The sequence below is a fragment of the Eptatretus burgeri genome, chromosome 16 (assembly GCF_056783735.1).
Source record: "Eptatretus burgeri isolate ZD-2024b chromosome 16, Ebu_testis_v1, whole genome shotgun sequence".
NCBI lineage: Eukaryota > Metazoa > Chordata > Myxini > Myxiniformes > Myxinidae > Eptatretus > Eptatretus burgeri.
Genome location: NC_140976.1, coordinates 46,382,313 through 46,403,867, shown reverse-complemented (window position 1 = coordinate 46,403,867; position 21,555 = coordinate 46,382,313). Strand labels below are relative to the sequence as shown.

The following is a 21,555-nucleotide window of genomic DNA, read 5'->3' as shown; positions in this document are numbered from 1 at the left end:
GGTAGAGTTTGCAAAAAGAATGGAAATGGCAGTGGTAAATACATATTTCAAGAAGAAGGAGGAACACAGGGTGATATACAAGAGTGGAGGAAAGTGCACACAGATGGATTACATCTCAAGCAGGAGATGCAACCTGAAAGAGATTAGTGTCTGTAAGGTGGTGGCAGGGGAGAGTGTAGCTCGACAACATCGATTGGTGGTCTGTTGGATGATTTTGGTGGTGAGGTTGAGGAAGAGAGTGAGGGCTGAACCAAGGACCAGAGGGTGGAAGCTGAAGGAGGAAGACAATTGCGTGAAATTTAGGGAGGAGGTGAGACAGGTGTTGGATGGTGGTAAAGATGGGTGGGATGATTGGGCAACGACAGCAGAAGTGGTGAGGGAGATAGCGAGGAAGGTACTTGGTGTGACATCTGGACAGAGGAAGGAAGATAAGGAGACTTGGGGGTGGAACTAGGAAGTACAGGAAAGTATAAGGAAGAAGGGGTTGGCGAAAAGGAAGTGGGATAGTCAGAGAGATGAAGAAAGTAGGGAGGAGTACAAGGAGTGGCGGCGAAAGGCAAAAAGAGAGGTGGCAAAGGCAAAGGAAAAGGCATATGACGAGCTGTATGAGAAGTTGGATACAAAAGAAGGGGAAAAGGATTTATACCGATTGGCAAGACAGAGGGACCGAGCTGGGAAGGATGTGCTGCAGGTTCGGGTGATAAAGGACACAAATGGGAATGTGCTGACGAGCGAGGAGAGTGTGTTGAGAAGGTGGATGGAGTACTTTGAGGAGCTGATGAATGAAGAAAATGAGAGAGAGAGAGAAGGTTGGAAGAGGTGGAGATTGTGAATCTGGAAGTGGGGTGGATCAGTAAGGATGAAGTGAGGACTGCTATGAAGAGGATGAAGAGTGGAAAGGCTGTTGGCCCAGATGGTATACCAGTGGAGGCATGGAAGTGCTTGGGAGAGATGGCAGTGGGGTTGTTGACCAGATTGTTTTATAAAGTCTTGGAAAGCGAGAGGATGCCGGAGGAGTGGAGATTAAGTGTACTGGTTCTGATTTTCAAGAATAAGGGTGGTGTACAGAGCTGTGGAAATTACAGAGGGATAAAGTTGTTAAGCCACACCATGAAGGTGTGGGGAAGAGTAGTTGAAGCTCGGTTGAGAGGAGAGGTGACGATCTGTGAGCAGCAATATGGGTTTATGCCAGGAAAGAGCACCACTGATGCGATGTTTGCTTTGAGAATGTTGATGGAGAAGTGGGAAGGCCAGAAGGAGTTACATTGTGTGTTTGTGGATTTTGAGAAAGCTTTTGATAGGGTGCCAAGAGAGGAGTTGTGGCATTGTATGAGGAAGTCGGGAGTGGTGGAGAAATATGTGAGGATCGTGCAGGATATGTATGAGGACAGTGTGACAGCGGTGAGGTGTGCGGTAGGAATGACGGACCGGTTTAAGGTATTCACCGGTTTAAAGTGGGATTGCACCAAGGATCGACTCTGAGCCCTTTCCTGTTTGCAATGGTGATGGACAGATTGACGGACGAGATCAGACTGGAGTCTCCATGGACTATGATGTTCGCGGATGACATCATGATCTGTATGGAGAGGAGGGAGCAGGCTGAGGCGAGCCTCGAGAGGTGGAGGTACGCACTGGAGAGAAGGGGAATGATAGTCAGTCGGAGTAAGACAGAGTACATGTGCGTAAATGAGAGGGAGGGTGGTGGTATGGTGCGGTTGCAAGGAGTTGAGGTGGGGAAGGTGGATGGGTTTAAATACTTGGGATCAACTGTCCAAAGTAACGGAGAGTGTGGGAGAGAAGTGAAAAAGAGAGTGCAGGCAGGATGGAGTGGTTGGAGAAGAGTTGCAGGAGTGATTTGTGGCAGAAGGGTAGCTGCAAGAGTGAAGGGGAAAGTATATAAGACGGTAGTGAGACCAGCTATGTTGTATGGTTTGGAGGCGGTGGCACTAACAAAAATACAGGAAGCGGAGCTGGAGGTGGCAGAGTTAAAGATGCTGCGATTCTCGTTGGGAGTGACGAGGAAGGATAGGATAAGAAATGAGTGTATTAGAGGGACAGCGCAGGTAGGACGGTTTGGAGACAAAGTGAGAGAGGCGAGATTGAGATGGTTTGGACATTTGCACAGGAGGGAAGCAGAGTATATCGGGAGAAGGATGTTGAAGATGGAGCCGCCAGGCAGGAGGAGAAGAGGAAGGCCAAAGAAGAGGTTCATGGATACGGTGAGGGCAGATATGCGGGTGGTTGGAGTGTCAATGGAAGATGTGGAGGACAGAGCAAAATGGAGACGGTTGATCTGCTGTGGCGACCCCTCACGGGAGCTTGCCGAAAAAAGAAGAAGAGCACAATAAAACCTCTCTATTAAAAGAGTTTAAGAACAAATGTTTATGCCTCGTGGGGTTTGTAAGGGAAAAACTCAAAAAGGGTGTGGATGGAGCAATTAAAGGGGTGAGGCCAGCATTAGGATCGAGTTTAGAAATCGAGCTGTTAATATGAAGATTGTGGTTTCCGTTTTGTTGGAGTTCAAGTAAATACCACCCATCATTTCGCTGATGGGAGTACTAAAGGGGGAGGGAGAAAAAGAGGGGGGAAGAGGGAGAGAGGGGTGGAGGAGAGGGAGAGAGGGGTGGAGGAGAGAGATAGAGGGGGGGGAGGGAGGGGAGCGAGGAGGGAGGAGGAGTGGGGAGTGATGGGGAAGGGAAGGCAGACGTGCAGTGGAGCAAAATTACCACCCAGAAGCGTCCAGGAAAAAACTCCAGACGTTTCTGGTGCTCAGCTGATAGAGATAAACACTGTTTGGATACGAACGGAGACAAACACCCCCCAGACATGTCTGGAGACAAACACTGCTTGAACACATCCGGAGAAAAACCCTGCCCGGACACATCAAGAGACAAACACCATCCAGAGAGAGACAGAGACAGAGACAGAGGCAGACAGAGGCAGAGAGAGGCAGAGAGAGGCAGAGAGAGACAGAGAGAGACAGAGAGACAGACTTTTGACTCCTTTTATTTTTAAAATACAAAAAAACCAAAGGAGATAAAACAAAAACAGGTTTCAATGAGAAACAAAGAAACACCAAAAAAAGATATTCAAAACAAAGAAAATTCCAAGGGCACAAGGAAAGAAAACACTGCACGTAAATTTCTAATACATTTTCCTTTACATTGCACATCTTGAGGCGCTGTCACACCTTGACGATTTTGCCAGCGTATGCCGACTTGTGAAAAATTTGTCTGAAACGCTGGCACGCGTCGAATACGTTATGGGTAAGTTTTGTATACGTAAAGAGCACGCTGAAAAACACTGCCAATCATAGCATTCCGCTGGCTTTCATCGCTGTACTTTGCGCTTGTTTTTTTTAATTTTAGTATGCTTGAAATTTTACAACGTATGCCGGCATACAACTCACACGTTCCGCTACGCTGACCATAAGTTGAAGGCACGTTATGCGATCGTTGACACACGTCGACACACGTTACTTGTAAGTTACTCATAAGTCGAAACACGTCGAAGTAATGTTTCGCAGACCCGAAACTTATTTATAACCGATGAGTAACGTGTTGTGGGCACGTTACACGATCGTTGCACACACGTCGAAGCACGTTATGCCATCATTGACACACATCGAGGCACGTCACTTGTAAGTTACTCATAAGTCCAAACACGTCGAGGTCATGCTTAACATACCCAAAACTTATTTCTTACCTATGAGTAACGTTCTTTGAACCGATGTGTAACGTACCTCCAACGCATATTGACGTATTTGATTGACGTCTTCCGGACGACCACAGAACTTACTGAACGTGTTTCTAATTTAAAGCTACCATATAATGGCGTATTGGCAGCGTTTAAAAAAAAAAAAAAAAAACAACAATAATTTCCTATTTTTTGTCACGTGCCGTTAGGTCACGTCCGATTGCCTCTTCAGTTTGCTCATGTCTTATTCCGAGTTCCTCCTCTGAATATTTTCTGTTTGAGGATATTATCACGTCGACGTCGAAACTTAAAAGCAAATGTCCGAATATGTTTTAAAATTCGTGATAGACTAACAAAAAAAAAAAAACACACAACAACAACTTCAGATATTTCATCACTTGCCTTCAAGGAGCCAAGGAGAAAAAAAGAAAATAAGTTTTGGTTTTTCTAAACATTACCTCGACGTGTTTCGACTTGTGAGTTACTTGCAAGGAACTTGTGTCGACGTGTGTCAACGATCGCATATCCTGCCTACAACTTATTCCCAGCGATACGTGCAGCGTGCTATGCCTAAGTTAAACTATCGTTGGGCAGAGGTTGTGAACGCCGACAACAGGCTAAGCATTCGTTGGTATAAGTTATCTATAAGACAACGAAACGTTCTGTGCCCGTTACTAATATGTTATGCATACGACCAACACGTTATGAATATGACCAAAACTTTAAAAAAAACATCAAAATTTCAGCGTACGCCAACGTTTTTCATACACTTTTATACGTTGCCATTGCTGGCTAAATCGTCAAGGTGTGACAGCACCTTTACCAACACACCAAGTTTCAACAAAGGTTTTCATATTTTCATTATTTCTGTGATAATTAAATTCTAGTTTCAAACGAGTTGAAACCAGGGATTGGAAATGCAAAATCACGTTACATTGCTCAAAAGGTTTGCCTTTCATTTTGGCTTTCCTCGATAGGTAGATCGCTAACTTTGCCTCCGATAGAACATAGTTCAAAAACATTAACAAGTGTTCAGTACAGGAATTGACTCTGAGGCCAAAAATAAACAACCGGAGTGAAAAGGGGACATTTACCCGATGAAATATATTGTTCAATCAAAGAAAAGGGGGCACCATCGTACACAATCAATATATCCATGGGACAAATCTTCAGTGATGTTACAAAAGGGACAAAGCACTGAGACAGCAACATCAATTCTGTTGACAAAGGTGTTTGTTGGCAGTGACCAGTGAGCAAGTCTCCATTGCAAGTCACCTGACCTTTTTGTTATTGGTGTGCAATACATCGATTCCCATGCAAGTACAGAAGGGGTGGCATATGGCAAAAGCGTTTTCCATCTCAGTCCTCCTACTGCAGAGGTATTTATAATAATAACAGAAAGACAAAAACGATAAATTGATTTACTGTCAAGATTACTAAATAAACAGGAAGCAAGACTGACTGGAGATGGAGTAACCCCAGCGAATTGGACAAGTAAGCTCGGAAGTGAAGGCTTATGGGGTGTCAATTGGACCTCCGTACTCCACTGCAACCCAAGTTTAAAGGATGTACGGATGACATCGACAACTACTTTACCGACAGCTCTTAACGACCTGATGCCAGTGATTTCAGCAACAATTGGATGTGTCGCGAAGATGCCAAACATTTTTGATACCAGCTGCAATGAAGTTTTGTAAAATGCAATTGCTTTTGGGAACATTGGGAAAGAGTGGGTTGAGGAATTGAGGTTCTCCCACAAACATTTTGATGTCATACAAATCCCTCTGGCGGGTCACCACTACTGCTTGCCCAGCATTCAACAGACTCTGGTAAAACAGAGGAAGGTGAGACGTGTCAATATTTTTTGACTCAATTAAGAACAACTCAAGGCCGTAGCCGAGCAATCCAGCTTGTCTCAATATCCGTTGTGCTTCGGGGCGCCAGGGCCGTTTTTCCACATTGATCGCTCGTTGTATCGACTTCAGCCGAAAGGCCATCAGACGATACTTTACGTCAATGAGCCCTTGCCCACCATCAGACAAGGGGCGACAGAGTAAATCTGACCACAACCAATGATAACCATTCCAGAAAAAAATTAACCAGTATCTGTTGAATCTCTTTAAGCAAGCTGTGTGGTGGCTGTAAACAGATGAATTTGTGCCACAAGACAGAGGTAGCTAAAGTGTTAATAATTAGTATACGACCTCTGAAAGACATTTGCGGAAGAAACCTTTTCCATTTTTTGAGACGTTTGGTTATGTGATCGACCACTCCTTCCCAGTTAATAAGGGAGAACTGGTGAGGGCCAACATAAACACCTAAGTATTTCACCCCCTCTCTCGCCACTTTAGATCTTTTGGAAGAGACTGAGGTGGCACTAAGGGAAGCCCACCGGATGTACATTGAGCTGAGGACACCCACAGAGCTTGACACTTTTCCCAATTACACTGCAAATGTGAAGCAAGATGAAACTTATGTAAAGATCCAAGAAGAGTGGTTAGATCCTGATCATTTTTAATTACTATACAGACATCATCAGCATATGCAGACACAACGATAGGGTGTTCTTCTGGTGACGGTACAAAGCCAGAAAGAGAGTTCCTTAGATTAATTAGTAATGGCTCAAGAGAAAGGCCAAACAGAAAACCTGACAAGGGACAGCCTTGCCTAAAACCCCTCTGAACCTGAATGGGATAGCAGAGACCATCGTTTACATTACACAAACTAGATATATTGTATAACAACTTAACAAAACCAATGAACCTTTCAACCAGACCAAACTTTTGCAACACATGAAACATATAAAAGTGATCAATGCTATCAAAAGCCTTTTTGACATCAAGGAAAATCAAACCAACCCCCCCCCCCCCTTCCGCCTTAAGACCACAATCAATCAAATCTCTAACTAAAAAGATGTTATCAGAGATTGATCTCCCTGGAACACAGTGGCTCTGCTCATGATAAACGAGTGTCCCGACGACAAGTTTTAGCCGATTGGCCAACAATTTGGAAAAGAGTTTGTAGTCAGAACATAGTAATGAAATGGGGCGCCAGTTCTTGATTTGATGGAGATCGTCACTTTTTGGGAGAAGACAAACCACCGCTCTTCGACAGCTGGAGGCAGTATGCCAGAAAGTAAACTTTCTTGCAGAACCAACAGTACTTCTGGACCTAAGATGTCCCAAAATACTGAAAAAAATTCCACTGGAAGTCTGTCAATTCCAGGGGCTTTTCCACGTTCAAAGCTGTTCAGAGCCATGCTGAGTTCCTCCAGGGAAAGCAGTTTTTCAAGAGCTTGACGCTGACCACAACTCAAAGAAGGAACATGATTTGTCATCTCATCAACACAATCTTGACACACAGATTCCTTCGCAAATAAATCAGAAAAATAATTTTTCACAACTCTTCTAACATCACTTTCATTTTGTATAATAGTGCCTTGAGCATCCAACAAGGAGAAAATCTGCCTTTGGGATTTCTTTACCCCTTCAAACTGGAAAAAACCTTTTATTTGGAGTGTGAGAAAACTTCACATTTTGGATTCGAGTCAAACTGACATCCCCATGACTTTTTCATGAATCAATTCTCTGAGATAAGCACTTTTTTCTAATAATAGCCGAAGCTTTCTGTCATTTTGAGCTTTAGCCAAGTCTTCCTCCACTGCAAAATCTCAGTTTCCAAGAGTGAAACAGCAATTTTATTCTTGCTCGTAGAAAAGGACTGACAACATTGACAGAAGACACGAATTTGAGCTTTCGCGTTGTCCCACCATAACTGGAGAGAAGCAAAGGAAGGTTTACTTTGGATAAGTTTTTTCCCAAAACCTACGAAAAGCATCAGTAAAAAAACAATCCTCCAACAGGCTGGTATTGAAGGTCCAATACGCACTTTTTTGCAGTGATTGAGAAGAGGATAAACCAAGCACTACCAAGTGATGATCAGAGAAAATGGATGGAAAGATGTTACAAGACAAGAGGACATTTCTAAAAGTAGAGTTAATGTACCATCTATCCAGGCTTGCAAGTCTTATCAGCCTGTTAGCACACCGGCACCATGTATACTGAGATGCTGTACGGTGCTGCATGCGCCAAGCATCGAGTAGACCAAGTGATGAAAAACAACAAGATATGTGTTTATGGGATTCAGGATGTGGTTCTGGTGTATTCCTATCTAAATTAGGTTCAAGCATGCAATTGAAATCTCCTCCGATACAAATACAGTGATCAAAGACGAAAGTATGGAAGTTCTAAGCCAGATGTGTAAAAAAAAAAAAAAAAAAAAAAAAAAAAAAACTTTCCGAGCCCTGCTCTCACTTGGAGCAAAGACATTAAGTAAAGAGACAACGTGTGGCCCTAAATGGAGTTCTTTCATCCCCTCTTCCTGTGCAGGCTGGAGTTCCTCAAGGTAGCGTTCTGGGCCCTGTTCTTTTTCTGGTTTTCATCAATGATCTCTCGGACTCTCTGGAAAATCCTCTATTTCTCTTTGCCGATGACTCCACCCTCTGCCGTACCATCTGTCATCCCTCACACCGGCAAGCAGCAGCTTCTTCGCTCACTGCAGATCTGGATAAAATCACAAACTGGTCCAACAAGTGGAACATGTCTTTCAATCCAGACAAATCTCACACTCTCACTATGTCTCTTCGAAAGGACCGTTTACAAAACCCCCCCATCCACTTTCTCAACAATCCTCTGGAAGAAGTCTTTTCTTTCAAGCTTCTGGGTCTCACTATCTGCCATGACCTTTCCTGGGAAAGTCACATTTCCAACCTTGCCTCAAAAGCCAGTCGCCGACTGGGAATCCTCCGTCGTGCAAAGTCCTTCCTCGGCCCTCTTGAGCTCCTGACCACTTACAAAGCTTTTGTCCGTAGCCTGATGGAGTACTGCTCTCCCCTCTGGGCTGGTGCTCCTGCCTCCCACCTTTCTCGACTTCACGCTGTCGAAACCAGGGCTTTTAAGATCATTGGCATCTCCCGCAATGAAGCTGAGTCTTTGGGCCTCTCACTCAATCACCGCAGGTTGGTCGGTGGTCTTTCTGTCTTCTACCGACTCCTCTCCAGCCTTGCCCCCCCTGCTCTCTCTGCGATTTGTCCCAACCACATTTCCACAGGGCGCTCAAGGTCCGCCAACAACCCCCTTCTGGTAAAACTACCAAAATCACGAATCACTGCTCATCTTCACTCTTTCATTCCTCTTTTTTCCCGCCTTTGGAATAAACTTCCTCACTCTATTCTTTCCCATTCTTCCCTCCAGGCTTTCAAAACAGCTGTTCACCACCACCTCTTATCTTCCCCCATCCAAATCCTCGATCTTTTCTACCCCCGATACTCCACCCAACCCCACTTCCTTCAATTCTCCTGCTTTCCTTCCTGAAAGTCCCTGTAATGTCCATCTTCTCCTCGCCATGTTCCCCGTCCCATCCCCATCCCTCTCCCTTCCACAGTTCACCTGTGTCTGTTCCCCAATGTTTTGTCCCTTCCACTCCCGCCCCTCTTGTCTCATGCCTCCTTGCTGTGAGTTGTGTGTTAGCTCTCATACGAGCCTCGACCAAGGTATACAAAAAAAAAAAAAAAAAAAAAAAAAAAAAGTAAGGTGAGGTGATCCTTGATACACGATCTCTAATGATGCTAAGTGTCCTTTAACCATTTCAAGGAAACGATACGAGTCAGGAACAAAACCTGAACAAAGCATAAAGGCAACACCCGCCGAGACAGAAGAGAAATTACTGTAGAAACAAAGCCCCTTGTTAAGGCAGAGCCAGTCAGACTGTGAAGTCTCTGTTATGTGCGTTTCTTGCAACAAACAGACATCCACATGTTTCCGAAGCAACAAGTTTTTAACTTGGATCCGACGTAAATGGTGAGCACCAACCCCCATTCATGTTAAAGGTGCCAAAAAGCACTTCCTTCCTTTTCATCCCGTATCAGGGGGGATTGGCAGCTGTTGAGAACATTCTCAACCTGCTTTTGTAATAAACTTCCTCAGTCTGTGAATTTGTGGTTAAGTTATTTCAAAATCTTTAGAGTTCCTAATTATACACTTTTCAGTCTGCATGAAGGAAAGCAAGTCAGGAAAGTGTTGATGTATGATGACATTCCGCTGCCTAAACGTCTCATTCAGAAAGGATACAATAACCTGCGGAGATATCTGTAAATGATCAGATGATGACTGTGACAGATCAGTCACCTCCATGTCATCATCATCTGAAGCAGACAGCCCAGATAACCTTCCACCAGGTTCGTAAGTATCACTCTGGACCTTTACAAACACGTCTAAGAGGGGTACCGAGTGATGCATGGTGGTACTTTGTGAGTCCTGTTTTACACTTTCATCAACATGAGATGGGGCCTCCAATCCATCATCTTGTACAACTACATCGGGCACCTCTACCGAGGCCTCACAAACTGTATGTTGATCATGTGTTGGGGCGGGAACATCGCATGGAGCCGCAACACTATTTCGGTCTGTCTCAGGAAAACCGGGTGCTGATACCTCCCGACATTCTACACACGGTTCAGCAACACCAAGAGACACTTCACCACTATCTGAAGGACCGGGACCACACTGTACACTTTGAAATACATTCTTGTTATCGGAAACCATTCCATCCTTTTTTTCATTCCGATGAGGTTCCTCAGTTACCGGAACAACCGTATCCAGCACGACTACGTTGGGAGAGCTTGTGGGGTCACGAGGAGCAGACGCTCTAAGTTTTTTGACACGGTGATAAAATCATCCTCACCATCCTCACGATGTTAGGGAACAAACAGTATGAGCGGGAACGTTGGGTTCACTGGGCATCACCTCCTCCACCAGGCGAGGTTGTTGGGCATTAACCGTTTCACAATCAATATCAACGTGTCCAGATTCACCACACTTCGAATAAGAAGCTGTCGGACAAAATATTTTTAAATGGCCAAAGGCTCCACAAAGAAAACATGTCAAAATCGCTGATGAAGCGTACACTTGGTAATCATAATTACTAATTTTAATCTTAAATGAAACCTCAAAACTCGTGTCCTTCCCACGGTCCGGCAGCACCATGTAAAGTTGCCGCCGAAAGCTCATCACGTGCTTTGCCTTGTCATGGCGGCACCCGAGGGGGATCATCGAGATCTTTGACACAATTTTCCCGTTACGACACAACACAGAGACAAGTTGTTGATTCGACACGAAAGGAGGCACGTTAGAGACGATTATTTTCATTGCCGGGACATCCATCGGGGAGGCCGTAACAGTGACCACTGTGTGTGGCAAACCCAGAACTCACGACGTCGTGAACAAGACGAACATCAGAGACGAACACCACGACATTCTGATTCATGCGTGACGCAGCATGGACATGGTCAATGCCGACAACGTCTCCTCCTCAATCTCCTCAGTAAGAACCCCGTCGGGGGGGGGGGGACACAAATTAGAGCGTTTTTACGAGTACGTACCTCGAAAGCAGCATCGTGCTGCGAGCGAGCCGCCGCCATGTTACAACCAAGACGCAACGCTCGTCGTCTTCCTCACTGAGGAAGAGGAAGTTAAAAATACACTCCTATTTTCCCGAAATTTGGGAAAGAGGGCGCGAACTAAACAAAATAAGGAAAGGCAAGCAAAATAAAAACCAAAATAAAGCAGGTTTAAAGTGAAAGGCTTTTAAATAACTGGTGCATGCCCGTAGGTGCAAACAAACCAAAACAAAAAACTTTCAAACCGCGTGCCAGAAACAACCACACAGGCCGTTCCTTCGCTCTCACTTGCCCGTACGTGCGTGGCCGTACATGCAAAAAAAAAAAAAACTTTCAAACCGCGTGCCAGAAACAACAACGACACAGGCCGTTCCTTCGCTCTCGTAAACGACGACTGGATTGGGGCATTGTGTTTAAGAAAGTACAGAAATCGAGAAAGAAAGAATACAGTAAGTCGATAAATCAAGAAAAAAAAAATCGAGAAAGAATACAGAAATCGTCACTGACTGGATTGGGAAATTGGGTTTCAGAAAATCAAGAAAGTTCAGAAATCGAGAAAGAATAGAGTAATCGTCACTATCCGGAAGTGAAGTCCTCACTGTCCGGAAGTTCACATATGGCAGTTCCGATGATTCGCAATTTAATTTAAATGGCCAATTATTCAATTAGCGCCAACGTATTTTGCCTTTTATCGCAAGGAAAAACACAAAGAGAAGAGGAAAGAGGACAAAAAAAACCTGCAATAAATAATTTACTTCCTGCTTCGGAGCATACCAGCACTCTGATGTTACCGAAATTTATGCACCATCTAATATGAAAACGATCATAACTTGGGGCATTGTGTTTATCTATAAATGCGCATAAATCGAGAAATTATTAGAATACACGAAGTCATCATTATCCGGAAGCCCGTACGTTGTCACCCGTCATGGGGAACACGGCTGCCCATAAAAAAAATAATAAATAAATATTCAACCGCGAGCAACAAACAATAACCACAAAGGCCGTTTCTTCGCTCTCGCGTGCCCGGACGTGGGTGGCGCGGAAGTTCGCATATCACAGTTACGATGACTCGCAATTTAGGTTTTAATGGGCAATTATTCAATTTGCGCCAACGTATTTTGCCTTTCGCAATGTCCTCGCAAGGAAAAACAAAAAGAGAAGAGAAGAGAGAGAAAAAAATTACTTCCTGGTTGGGAGCATACCAGCACTCTGTTGTTTCCGAAATTTATGCACCGTCTCATATGAAAACGATCATAACTTGCGGCATTGTGTTTATCTATAAATGCGCATAAGAAATCGAGAAATTATTAGAATACACGAAGTCATCACTCTCCGGAAGTCCGTACGTTGGAACCTGTAATGTGGAACGCGGCTGAGCTTCCCTTCCCCATCAGCCACACCCACGCAACAACGTATATTGTCATTGGTTTGGTAAATAAATGGGCATAACTTGGGAAGCACTTGTCCGATTTATATCAAACCTTGAAAAGGCACATTCTCAGGGCGCCAGCAATATACCTGGCAAGTTTCAATTAGATCGGACTAGCGGTTGTTGAGAAACAGCGGTCACAGACACACACACACACGCACGCACGCACGCACGCACGCACGCGCGCACGCACGCACACGCGCACACACGCACAGACACACACGCACAGACACACACGCACAGACACACACGCACACACGCGCACACACGCGCACACACACGAACACGAACACACACACACACACACGCGCGCACACACACACGCGCGCACACACACACACTGCTGGAATTATAGATAGAATAATGGACTAACAGGGCACCGCCCAAAAACAGGAGATACCCTGACTCTTCGCCGTGACGAGCTCTCTCTCCCCTCCACACAGAAGGGAAACACGGGGAAAACTCACAAACAAAAAACACGAGCACAGAGGGATGAAATGGGGAAAGGGGAATCACAAACCGGCACAACGGAGGATGGGCACTCACGACACGAAGTAAGCAGCCACCATGACAGTTCACACGACGAACCAACAGGAGAGAGAGAGAGAGAGAGAGAGAGAGAGAGAGAGAGAGAGAGAGAGAGAGAGAGAGAGAGAGAGAGAGAGAGAGAGAGAGACAGAGACAGAGACAGAGACAGAGACAGAGACAGAGACAGAGACAGAGACAGAGACAGAGACAGAGAAAGAGACAGAGATTTGTTCCGAGTATCCCACTCCAGAGTGTCCTCTGTTTTTTTTTGAGTATCCCTCTCCGGAGTGTCACTTTGTCCCGAGTCTCCCTCTCCGGAGTGTTCCCTTTTTTTCGAAGTGTCCCTCTCCAGTGTGTCCTCTTTTGTTCCGAGTGTCCCTCTCCCGAGTGACCTCTTTTTTTTTGGACTGTGCCTCTCCGGAGTCACCTCTTTTTCGGAGCGTCCCTCTCCAAGAGTGTCTCTCTCTGGTGTGTCCTCATCTTTTTTTCCGAGCATCCCTCTACGGAGTGTCCTCATTTTTTTCTGAACGTCCCTCTCCGGAGTGTCCCCTTTTTTCGGAGTGTCCCTCTCCAGTGTGTCCTCTTTTGTTCTGAATGTCCCTCTCCGGAGTGTCCTCTTTTATTTTGGAGTGTCCCTCTCCGGAGTGTCCCCTTTTTTTGGAGTGTCAATCTCTGGTGTGTCCTCGTTTTTTTTTTTTTGGAGTGGCCCTCTCCACAATGTCCCCATTTTTGGAATGTCCCTCTCTGGAGTGTTCCCTTTTTTTTGGAGTGTCCCTCTCCAGTGTGTCCTCCTTTATTCCGAGTGTCCCTCTCCGGAGTGTCCCTTTTTTTTGGAGTGTCACTCACCAGTGTGTTCTCTTTATACCGAGTGTCCCTCTCCGGACGATTTCTTTTTTTTGGAGTGTTCCTCTCCAGAGTGTTCCCTTTTTGGGGGAATGTCACTCTCCAGTGTGTCCTCTTTTGTTCCGAGTGTCTCTTTCCAGAGTGACCTCTTTTATTTTGGAGTGTCCCTCTCTGGATTGCTCTCTTTTTTCGGAGTGTCCCTCTCTGGAGTGTCCTCTTTTTTTTGGAGTGTCCCTCTCCGGAGTTTCCTCTTTTTTTCGGAGTATCTCTCTCTGGAGTGTCCTCTTTTTTCGGAGCATCCCTCTCCGGAGTGTCCTGTTTTTTCAGAGCTTTCTTCTTTGGAGTTTCCACTTTTTTTCCAAGCGTCCATCTCCGGAGTGACCTCTTTTTCGGAGCGTCACTCTCCAAGAGTGTATCTCTATCCAGTGTGTCCTCTTTTGTTCCGAGTGTCTCTCTCTGGAGTGGCCTCTTTTTTTTGGAGTGTCCCTCTCTGGATTGCCCTCTTTTTTTTTCAGAGTGTTCCTCTCCGGAGTGTCATCATTTTTTCCCAAGCGTCCCTCTCTGGAGTTTCCCTCTGCGGAGTGTCCTTTTTCTTTTTTTTGGAGTAGCCCTCTCCAGAGTGTCCTCCTTTGTTCCGAGTGTCCATCTTCGGAGTGTCCTCTTTTCTTTGGAGTATCCCTCTCTAGAGTGTCCTCTTTTTTTGGAGTATTCCTCTCCAGAGTGTCCCTCTCAAGAGTGGCCTCATTTGTTCCGAGTGTCCCTCTTTGGAGTGTCCTCTTTTATTTGGAGTGTCCCTCTCCAGAGTGTCCATTTTTTTCCGAGCGTCCCTCTCCGGAGTGGCCTCATTTTTTTTCCAAGCGTCCCTCTCCGGAGTGTCCTCTATTTTTCCGAGGGTCCCTCTCTGGAGTTTCCCTATCCGGAGTGTCCTCTATATTTCCGAGCATCCCTCTCTGGAGTTTCCCTCTCCGGAGTGTCCTCATATTTTTCCAAGCGTCCCTCTCCGGAGTCCTCATTTTTTTCCGAGCATCCCTCTCTGGAGTTTCCATCTCCAGAGTGTCCTCATTTGTTCCGATTGTCCCACTCCAGAGTGTCCTCTGTTTTTTTTTAGTATTCTTCTCCGGAGTGTCACTTTGTCCCGAGTGTCCTTCTCCGGAGTGTTCCCTTTTTCGGAGTGTGCCTCTCCAGTGTGTTCCTCTTTTGTTCCGAGTGTGCCTCTCCGGAGTGTCCCCTTTTTTTTGGAGTGTCACTCTCTAGTGTGTCCTCTTTTGTTTTGAGTGTCCCTCTCCGGAGTGACCTCTTTTTTTTGGACTGTGCCTCTCTGGAGTGACCTTTTTCGCAGCGTCCTTCTACAAGATTGTCTCTCTGGTGTGTCCTCATCTTTTTTCTGAGCGGCCCTCTCCAGAGTGTTCCCTTTTGTTGGAGTGTCCCTCTTCAATGTGTCATCTTTTGTTCTGAGTGTTCCTCTCTGGAATGTCCCTTTTTTTGGAGTGTCCCTCTCTGGATTGTCCTCTTTTTTTCGGAGTGTCCTCATTTTTTCCCAAGTGGCCGTCTCTGCAGTTTCCCTCTGCGGCGTGTCCTTTTTCTTTTTTTTTGGAGTTGCCCTCTCCAGAGTGTCCCTCTCCAGAGTGTCTTCATTTGTTCTGAGTGTCCCTCTTCGGAGTGTCCTCTTTTTTTGGAGTATCCCTCTCTGGAGTGTGCTCATTTTTTTGGAGTGTCCCTCTCCAGTGTGTCCTCTTTTGTTCCGAGTGTCCCTCTCCAGAGTGTCCTCTTTTTTGAAAGTTCAAATATGGTAACACCATCATTAGTAGGGGAAGCTCTCACTGGGGGGAACTTCACCTGGGAACGGCTCACCTTGAAGGGCCAAATCTCCAGGATAACGTTCCCCCAAACGTTAATACTTGTGATCCTCAGGATGCCATAAATCTGCCAAATTCAGGAAGTTCAACACCAGTGAGTGTTCACATGTTTTGCGGTCAGATAATCGTTTTCCGAATTGTGTGTGGTTTACCTCAAGGGATACACAGAGTGATAGTGACCGAACTCATGTTCGGTCATTCAGCATAAACAAACTGAGGCCATGATAATCGACGTCGTTCAGGAATAAAAGGATCGTAAACGTGAGGTGAAGGCCGTCACAGCGTGGAAAAAAAAAACAGACGTGACCCGTAAACTGAAGAATGTGAGATAAAAGGAAAAACAAATCCGTTTCGCTTGTGAAACGGAACCTCTGGTTTGGACGCGATAAGAATCTGGGACGATGAATAAAAATGTGAATGAAACATCGACGATCGATGAACGAACGAACATCGAACGAACGAATATCGAACGAAGCAAGGACCTTCCGGGCCGGTGAATCGCGCATGCTCGAGCCGTGTGGCGCGGCCCCGAGTTTACAGCTGTTGTGTGGGAGGGCTCGGCCTCCTCGTCGGCGGATTCTTCCTTTTCGCCTGGATCGCTGCGCTCGAGCTGGGGCATCCCGCGACCCTCATGGCGCTCGTGACCATTCAGCGGTCTCCAACCCCGAGCAGTGCGTCCAGTCAGAGCGTCTCGGTGGGTCCTTCACACACGCGAAGCCCTCAATGTGGCTCCATCGGCATCACCGCTCGTGGCCTCTTATTTCATTCTTCTCTTGAACCTCACGTGCTTCACCTTTTCTACCCTCCGGTCCTCGTGGAACCCTCTTCAGATTTTATTTCATTTATTTTTTCACTTGCAAACGCCCCGCTCTCGGTCATTGTTTTCCAATTATATATGTATATATATATATATATATATATATATATATATATATATATATATATATATATATATATATATATATATATATATATATATATATATATATATATGTATACATACACACACGAGCCAAGAAGGGTAAGAGTCCGTCCTTCAGGACAGGTTAATTCTCCCACAATTGTCCTATTTTCGTCTGACATGTAATACTCTGTCTCACCGTGAGCGCCACCAACATTACACATACATACTGTACAATACATATTTACACAGGTAAAGGGTCGACCTCCCCCTCCCCCACCATCACTCTCCGCAACTGTTCATTTTTTTTTTTCACCACCTCAAATGTTTCCATGCACCACTGGACCCTCAACCTTCCTCCCTCCCTCCCTCCACCCCTGGGAACAACCAGCAGCTTCGAACTCATTGTGTCCTACGATTCAGGAATGCATTTACTTCAACACAAAGACACAGGCACACGCACACAGGCACACGCACACAGGCACACGCACACAGGCACACGCACACAGGCACACAGGCACACGCACACAGGCACACACACACAGACAGGCACACTCACACAGACACGCACACAGGCACACGCACACAGGCACACGCACACAGGCACACGCACACAGGCACAGGCACACGCACACAGGCACACGCACACAGGCACACGCACACAGACAGGCACACTCACACAGACACGCACACAGGCACACGCACACAGGCACACACACATAGGCACACTCACACAGGCACACGCACACAGGCACACGCACACAGGCACACTCACACAGACACACTCACACAGACACGCACACAGACACACGCACACAGACACACGCACACAGGCACACGCACACAGGCACACGCACACAGGCACGCGCACACAGGCACGCGCACACAGGCACGCGCACACAGGCACGCGCACACAGGCACGCGCACACAGGCACGCGCACACAGGCACGCGCACACAGGCACGCGCACACAGGCACGCGCACAGACACACGCACACAGACACACGCACACAGACACACGCACACAGACACAGGCACACGCACACAGGCACACGCACACAGGCACACGCACACAGGCACACGCGCACAGGCACGCACACAGACACGCACACAGACACGCACACAGACACGCACACAGACACGCACACAGGCAGGCACACAGACACGCACACAGACACGCACACAGACACACACAGACACGCACACACAGACACGCACAGACAGACACGCACAGACAGACACGCACAGACGCACGCACGCACAGACAGACACACACACACACAGACACACAGACACACTTTTGTGTGTCTGTCAACACTGGTTCAATCTATCTAACATCTATCAACACTGGTTTACATGTAAGTTTATGTCACTCATTGTAGACATTGCCCCTGCCCGTTTTGAGTTGTGGCCCATTGTGATTATCTCTTGCATGTTTTCTCCACTGCAATAATCTCTCGCCTCCCCCCACCTCCAATACCCTCTCCCCTCCCCCCACCCCCAATACCCTCTTACCTCCCCCACCTCCAATACCCTCTCCCCTCCCCCACCCCCAATACCCTCTTACCTCCCCCACCTCCAATACCCTCTCACCTCCCCCACCCCCAATACCCTCTCACCTCCCCCACCTCCGACACGCTCTCACCTCCCCCCACCTCCGACACGCTCTCGCCTCCCCTCACCTCCCACACCCTCCTTCCTACCCCACCTCCCACACCCTCCTTCCTACCCCCACCTCCGATACCCTCTCACCTCTCCCTTTTTAGCTGCTCTGCCTTTTGTTTTTCCATCACACCTCGGTAAGAAATAGATTGCAGACATTCCTTGTGTTTTTTTTTGTTTTAATTTTTGTGCATTTCGCAAGCAGAATGGACAAGATATCACAGGGTGTTATCCACACATTGAATGATGTAATCCTTTGGAGAAAATTAATTTTGAATTGCTGTCAAACTTGGAAAATGTTTTTGTCAATTTGAGATCCTTCAAAGTTGTTAGAGCCGGACCAAGGGCAGGTGTGTCACGTTTACCAATGGTGAAAGGTTTGTTTGCCTTGTCACCACAACCCCCAACTCTGTCACACCCCATAATCGGATGACTGTGTGTGTGTGTGTGTGTGTGTGTGTGTGTGTGTGTGTGTGTGTGTGTGTGTGTGTGTGTGTGTGTGTGTGTGTGTGTGTGTGTGTGTGTGTGTGTGTGTGTGTTGGTCGGTCGTGTGTGTCATTCTGTGTCTGTCTGTTTGTTTGTGTGTTTGTTTACCCTGTAGCAGCCACACCGTTTCAGCGATCATGACCAAACTGGGTACAGACGTCGGCCATGGTCCAACTTAGACACTTGTCGTTTTTGGTGAATCTAGGTCAAAGGTCAAGGTCAAGGTCACCGAAAAACCGAAATTCTTATTTTTGCAATAACGTCCGCTAAAATGGTCGTATCGACTTCAAACCAAATCCAAAATGTGCATCGTCCAATTCTGCATCCAACCATATGTCTCATTGTGGTGTCACACCAACACCCTTCTTAGCGGTTGGGGGTCGAATGTCAGGTGGGTCGGGTAAAAACTTTCAAATTCCGATTAAAAACGCCATTTCAAGTCCGATTGACTTCCAAGTCATGATCATGACCAAACTAAGTGCAATAACTCATTAAACAGTAGCACTATCGACTTATAAGAACCAAATTGATTTCCAGGTTTTGTTTTTTCAGAGATCATGGAGATATGACCAAGTTATTCCGGCAATTCCTTGCTCAACGAGCAATTTCATCTGTTTGTTTGTTTGTGTGTTTGAAAGCAAGCTTGTTTTGTGTCTCAATAAGGTGGATTAAACCATCACCGTTTGATGGTAATGATGATCTAATGGATGGAAATGTTATCCATATTTAATAATGCATGCTGCATCATGTTGTTCATATCTTCCTTTTATTTAGAAACCTTGAGTTGCAGTATTTCTTGGTCACAAGAGCATCAATTTGTAGAGCAATTTATTTTAAATGTTTGATGATTTTAATTAATTTTAATAAGACAATTTTAATCAAATGTTTGATCAGGTGCTGGCCGATGCAGCATCAGTATCACCATACATTTGAATGTCCTTGGTGTTTGTAACCGTCGCTCCACTGATGGGTTTCAGCAAAAGACAGGATGTTGTTCTTCACAGATATTGTATGCCAGTCTTTGTGTCAATGAGGATGTAAAATGAAGTGAAACACATCAAAAAAGATCTTCAAGAAGTATTACCATAATATGGCATCTGTTCTCCTCCCGTGTCCTAAACCCTAAAGGGTGCCCATTGTGCAATAATAAATGTTAACTGTTGGAACCACTGCACTGAAGCTCGAGGTCCCGCTTCTTCTTCCTAAATCCTGGAAAGAGGGGCGTTTAAAAAAGGGTATCTTTATGATTAAACGGACACAAAGTTTTGTTCCAAGTAAATTGATTACACTGGTCTGCGTCATTTCAGAGGTCTGGGTTTTCTCAACGGTTTTTACATGCTTTTTGCCTGCTGAATTTAGAAATGTATCTCATTTCGCTCAATCAGGTCAAGTTCTTATGCTATCTCAATTTTAAGGAATAAAATAATCAAAATTTTTGTTTTTTTAATTAGCATTTTTTAAATTCAAAATCAGACTTACATTGACAGAAAATGTACAAACTATATATAAAATAACGCACAAGTACCGTTAATGTGAAATTCAACATTAAAAAGACGAAGGAAAACAGCGACTGCTGGAGCGACTGAAGTTGGGTGTTGCCAGAAATAACGATTTATCTATATTTTTGTGAAATTGAAATGAAAGTAATTGAGAAGGCACTTTCTTCCACATTAAGTGTACTTGTGAGTCATTATATGTGTAGTTTGTACATTTGCTGTCAATGTAAGTCTGATTTTGAATTTAAAAAAATGCTAATTAAAAAAAACAAAAATTTTGATTATTTTTTTCCTTAAAATTGAGATAGCATAAAAACTTGACCTGATTGAGCGAAATGAGATACATTTCTGAATTCATCATGCAAAAAAAAACATATAAGAACCGTTGAGAAAACCTCGACCTCTGAAAAAAATATTTCAAATGCAGCCCAGTGTTATCTTTCCAACGGCACCATTTAAACAAGCTACAAGGGCACCCGGTAGAGTGCATACCTCCACCACGTAATGCCTGATCCACGATAACATATCGGGCCCAATACATTTTTTAAATATCATGCTATATATCGTTTTTGGCCCTATCTCTGAATGGTGAAGAATCACTTTGGAAATTAAATCATTCTCGTATCCAGATCCAGATCCGGATCTTCACCAAAATTGAAGCGATTCGTTCTTGTCACACACGCAACCTGTCCACCAAGTTTCGTCTGAATCCGTCCACAACTTTTTGAGATATCGTGTACACAGATAAACAAACAAAGAAGCCGGTAGGCGACATGGGTGATCGCTACATATTTGCATACTAGTCATAGTTTTTGACGGATCGGGCTGAAAAGTTTTGACAAAGAGGTTGATTATAGTGCGCATAAAAGACTGGAAACCAAATTTTGATTTTCGAAAAAATAATTTTTTTAGGATTTTTCAAAAAGTTTAAAGTCCCGTTGCTAGGCAACGGTGGTGTCCTTAGCAACGGTGCTCAAAAGCAAACAACTACATCCTGGTATGAACCTACCTGTCAAGTTTCATCAAAATCGGTTGACTCCTCTGGCCTCCAGAGCTGTCCATTACATACAAACAGACATACATACATACAGACAGACGGAAATGGTGAAAATAAGGGTACTCTAGCGACCACCCAACAGGGGTGAGAGAATTACATCCTTCCATCTTCAGTGGTGGAGGTAATTATTATTCTCTGACAGC

The 21,555-nt window shown here is 45.3% G+C and overlaps 1 protein-coding gene across 3 annotated transcripts in view; it reads left to right on the top strand.

The window, feature by feature from the left end:
* The first annotated feature begins 16,269 nt into the window (after positions 1-16,269).
* Positions 16,270-21,555, top strand: part of LOC147011019 (uncharacterized) — a 192,033-nt gene continuing 186,747 nt past the window's right edge. For all 3 annotated transcript variants that reach the window (XM_085859131.1, XM_085859129.1, XM_085859128.1), the window contains exon 1: positions 16,270-16,505. Coding sequence is in view for 2 of the 3 variants with exons in the window: in XM_085859129.1 (XP_085715255.1) it covers positions 16,443-16,505 (63 nt within the window). In the remaining variant the exon portion in view is untranslated. The remainder of the gene's footprint in view (positions 16,506-21,555) is intronic.